This window comes from Drosophila busckii, chromosome 3R (genome assembly GCF_011750605.1).
Source record: "Drosophila busckii strain San Diego stock center, stock number 13000-0081.31 chromosome 3R, ASM1175060v1, whole genome shotgun sequence".
NCBI classification, from domain to species: domain Eukaryota; kingdom Metazoa; phylum Arthropoda; class Insecta; order Diptera; family Drosophilidae; genus Drosophila; species Drosophila busckii.
The window spans coordinates 16102079-16106041 of record NC_046607.1 but is presented as its reverse complement, the minus strand read 5'-3'; the positions used below and the strand labels follow the sequence as shown (position 1 = coordinate 16106041).

At 44.5% G+C, this 3963-nt stretch overlaps 1 protein-coding gene across 1 annotated transcript; it reads right to left on the bottom strand.

The window, feature by feature from the left end:
- Positions 1-482: 482 nt before the first annotated feature.
- LOC108602356 (alpha-N-acetylgalactosaminidase) lies at positions 483-2321 on the bottom strand. The gene is made up of 7 exons (XM_017990456.1): positions 2122-2321; positions 1878-2055; positions 1561-1821; positions 1341-1502; positions 1149-1288; positions 861-1098; positions 483-803 (listed from the first exon to the last, which is right to left on the bottom strand). Exons 1-7 carry the CDS (start codon positions 2298-2300, stop codon positions 687-689), a joined length of 1275 nt encoding a protein of 424 aa, XP_017845945.1. The 5' UTR covers positions 2301-2321; the 3' UTR covers positions 483-686.
- Positions 2322-3963: the final 1642 nt, after the last annotated feature.

Sequence of the window (3963 nt, the reverse complement as noted above, 5' to 3'; positions counted from 1 at the left end):
TTCAATTTGGGCATCCGCATCCCAAAGCACACACAAAAGCCATTCGTTGTCGCCTGGCAAACATCAAAGAGGAGGGACCGCTATTGCCTCTATATAGGCCCACGGCCCACCGCACCTGACAGACAGCCGCCCACCTTTCGGCAATCGCTGCGGCATGCTGTAGCATTATCCTCTAATAAATATTGATTTCGTTGGTAATAAAAGTACATGACAGAAGCCAACAACATCTTTGCAAGCATTAACGCTGCTGTCTGCGCAGCACTCGCTCGCTGCTGCTGCTGCTGCCTGCTGTGCATACCAAAATTTATGGATTAAATAATTAAAATAAAGTTCAAAATAAGCGCGAAATGCGCGCGTAAGCTGCGTAAAGCGTATGCGAATTGCAAAGTAAATTGCCTGGAATTATTTGCAAGCAAAGCTGCAAATTATTCAAAATTAAATACAACTACCAAGCACGGAAATTATGCAAATTTTTTGCTGATTTTTACTAAACCTTTGGGCTAACTATACTACATGAGAATAAATAAGCAAATGTCATGTTTACATGCCACTCACACTGAAACAGTTGGCGCGCTCTCTTTTGCTCGACAGCAAAGAGAAAATTTCCCAATTGGCAAAAGAAGTGTTAAGGCTGCCATGGTCTAAATTCAATCGTGCTATGAAAATTGTAAATTTATTTTGTTTGACTAATACCAGTCCATTGATTTGAATTTGTAAAATGTCACACCTTCAGGATTAATGCGTGTGCTAAACTTATCGCTTGGCATAAACAAACCCAAATCATCGTTGCGGTTGAATAAATTCTGCAAGCCACACAAATATATAAAATAAAAAGCAGCAGCAAAGTTTGCGTTACTTACAGTTACACTATAGCCCATGGTATTGCTTAAATTCAATTGGCTCAAAGTAAATTCAAATATTTGCGGACATAAAGGACATTCGTGCAAGCCGCCGCGATTGACAATAGCAATTGCATAAGAATGTTTGCCTGCATTGTTGATCGGCGCAATGGGACGTAACCAGACCTCCATGTTTTCTGGTGTAGCTACGCAGCCTCCTGCAATGCCCAGCTCATCCTGATTCACAGCTATAATGTCACTGCAATAGTTTAAATTTAGTATTGCATTCAAAATTAGTTAAGCTCTTACCGATTCTGCAGCAAAGCTTTGATCTCTGGCCGCACTGTTTCCAGATCGTTGGTCATTATAAGCGGCGCTGCCAGCACTGCCCAAATAGCAATTTGCAAGCGACTTGCATCGTAGCTCAGTCTAAAGTTGCCCAGCACCAGCTTTAAACAGCAAACATTAGATGAATGGCTTGGACTTGTAGCAACGACTTACCATATCGGGATCGTTCCAGTGTCCAGGACCTGCATGTTTCTGCAATATGTGCTGCCTGTGGCGATAATGATCCATTATGTATGTTATTGAATGATAAGAGTCGCGCACATCCTGCGAGAAGCGCCATAGATTGCAGTGTTTAGCGATAAGCGAGTAGTTGGGCTGTTGCTCAAAATGAAAATATAAACAGACTGTTAGTTAGACTGTTAGCTACTCTTACTTTCTCTTGATAGAACGGCCAGCTGCAGGAGTAGACCATGCTGCGTCCTGTACTGTTCAATGCTTGCCCGAAATATGGATATGCCTTGTCCAGATTTAATTCGTCTGCATAGCAGCCATCCAGCTTAACATAGTCCACTTGCCAATCGGCAAATGTATCCGCATCCAGCTGAAAGTGTCCTTGCGCACCTGGACCATGGAACATGCAGGTTTCGGTGCCGATATCATGATAAAGGCCAAACTTCAAACCACGTGCGTGTATCTGCAGTGAAGGCAAACAGCTGCTTATGCTCAATTAACGTTAATTGCAAGACTCACATAGCTGGCGAGTGCGTGAAGGCCGCTGGGAAAACGTTCGCGATGCGCCAGCAGCTTGCCCGTTTGATTATCACGTCGCTCCTCTGTCCAGCAATCATCAATAATTAAATACTTGTAGCCAAGTGCGGCGTATCCCTCGGACACCAAGAGGTCTGCAGTGCGCTTGAACAACCGCTCGCTATAAACACGCGCAGCATGACAGTCACAATTGACGTTGCTTATCAAGAGCACAAAGCATTTTCACCTGATGCAATCTCGCGGGAACTGCGCACAGTCGGTGAGACAGCGAAAGCGCTCGAACGGCATCCAACCCATTGGCGGCGTGCGCGCCAATCCATTCTCCAATGCCGCCACGTATTCCAGCCCCAGCAGCAATACACAAAACGTCAACGTTAAGGTGTAAACAACAACGCTGTGTGTCATTATTAAATTGAGCTTGAATTCAGTATTGAATGCTCTGACAGCTATGAACTGGTATACATGACTAATTTGCGTAACAAATCAACAGACAATAGTTCGCTACGTTCTGTCAATTTGCAATTATGTTGGCCAAAGCTGTTAGTTCTAATGAAAATTATTTGAACTGTGTCAAGTGCGCTTTCACCTTGGCTACCTAAGCTGCCTGGATTTTGTGATCTTTGGCTCATTGCAAGTTTGTGCTATGAGTGGAGTTTGCGCAAAATTGTTTGAGCAACACTATCTGGGCTTGGGCTGCGACCATTCAGCGCGTTTGCTAAGTTTGTTGAAAGTTTTTGGGGGCCCCGGTTCTCGGGCCTGAGTGCAACGCTTGGAATAATTTAACAGCCGGAGCGTGCAACTTGGCTCCTTTTTTGCTGCTGCTGCTGCTGCTGCTACTGTTGCTGCTGTTGTGGCGTCTGCTCATAATTCAGAAGTGTTGGAAACGTTTTGCCGCAAACTCCAAGAGCACTTGACTGATGAGTTGCATAAGTTGAGAGAGCGCAAAAATGTGCAGGCATTGAGTGGGAAGCAAGTAGAATGGAAACTATTAAAAGGTAATATTATGTTAATTTATGCAATTAACTTGCCGGCAAAGTAAGTAGCAATAGCAAACAAAAGCTGCTAATGAAATTTTAGCATTATGCATAGACTTTTGCCAATTTACCAATGCGTAACATTTATAGATAGTATATGTATTTGTTAGTCGGCCTGCCTGACTAAGCTACAGATACAGTACATAAACTTGCTTACAATAGAAGGCCAGCCAGCAAGAGAGTAAATAAAGCAGCTGCCAGCCACGATATGCCGGCTTAATGGCTTCCACTCTGGGCCTGAATGTTAATGCCAAATTTATGCAAATTAAATGATTTGTAATATGCTGCCCCACAACGCTCCCCCACCCAGCAGCATTCGGCAAATGCAGATGCTGTGCTGTTGACATCCAGACCACCACCAGTCACACCTCCCACTGTGCACGCCCATTCGGCGCGGCCTCCATTTGCTATTGCTTGTTGCCTAATTAGTATGAAGGAAGTTCGCTTGTTTGGCTCAGCTAAAACTTCATGCCACTGGAGTCGAGTCGAGTCGAGTCAAGTCGAGTCGAGTCGGCGCTTGTTAGCCCATTTAAGCAATTTCAAATTGGCCGAGTGCGCAAAGTGCATGTGGCGGGCAAATTATTTCGTTACGCGGTAACAGCCGTTGCTGTTGCTGTTGCCGGTTGTGTTGCTGTTGATGTTGCCGGTTGTTGGTTGCTGTTGCTGTTGGAATCTTGGGCAACTAATTAATTTGTACTTTTGCTGGTTGCCACACTCTGCTTTACTACACATTCCATAAAACTCACGTGTGCGGTGTGGCATATAGTTTTCGTTGCCGCTTGCTGCTCGCTTAATGCTGCAAATATGTTAACAAGATGCTTTACAATATGCCATTAAAAGGCAAATGGCAAAGGCCCGAATACAACAAACCCGCAAAAGTCAGCGGATTTCTGCGTGCTGTTTACATAGGTTACAGTTAACCCCCACAGTTCCAGTCCCCAACAACTAGCAACAACAAAAGCCAAAGGCAAAGTCAGGCTCGTACCTTATGTACCGGTTACATTCCGGTCCCAAAAAAGGCTGACAACACACAA

Excerpts from the sequence above, each read along its gene's own strand:
- LOC108602356 (XM_017990456.1), bottom strand. The coding sequence starts at position 2,300 with ATGACACACAGCGTTGTTGTTTACACCTTAACGTTGACGTTTTGTGTA. Across the intron at positions 2,056-2,121 it reads TTCCCGCGAGATTGCATCAG|CGAGCGGTTGTTCAAGCGCA; the intron begins GTGAAAATGCTT and ends GCGTGTTTATAG. Across the intron at positions 804-860 it reads CCATGGGCTATAGTGTAACT|AATTTATTCAACCGCAACGA; the intron begins GTAAGTAACGCA and ends TGTGGCTTGCAG.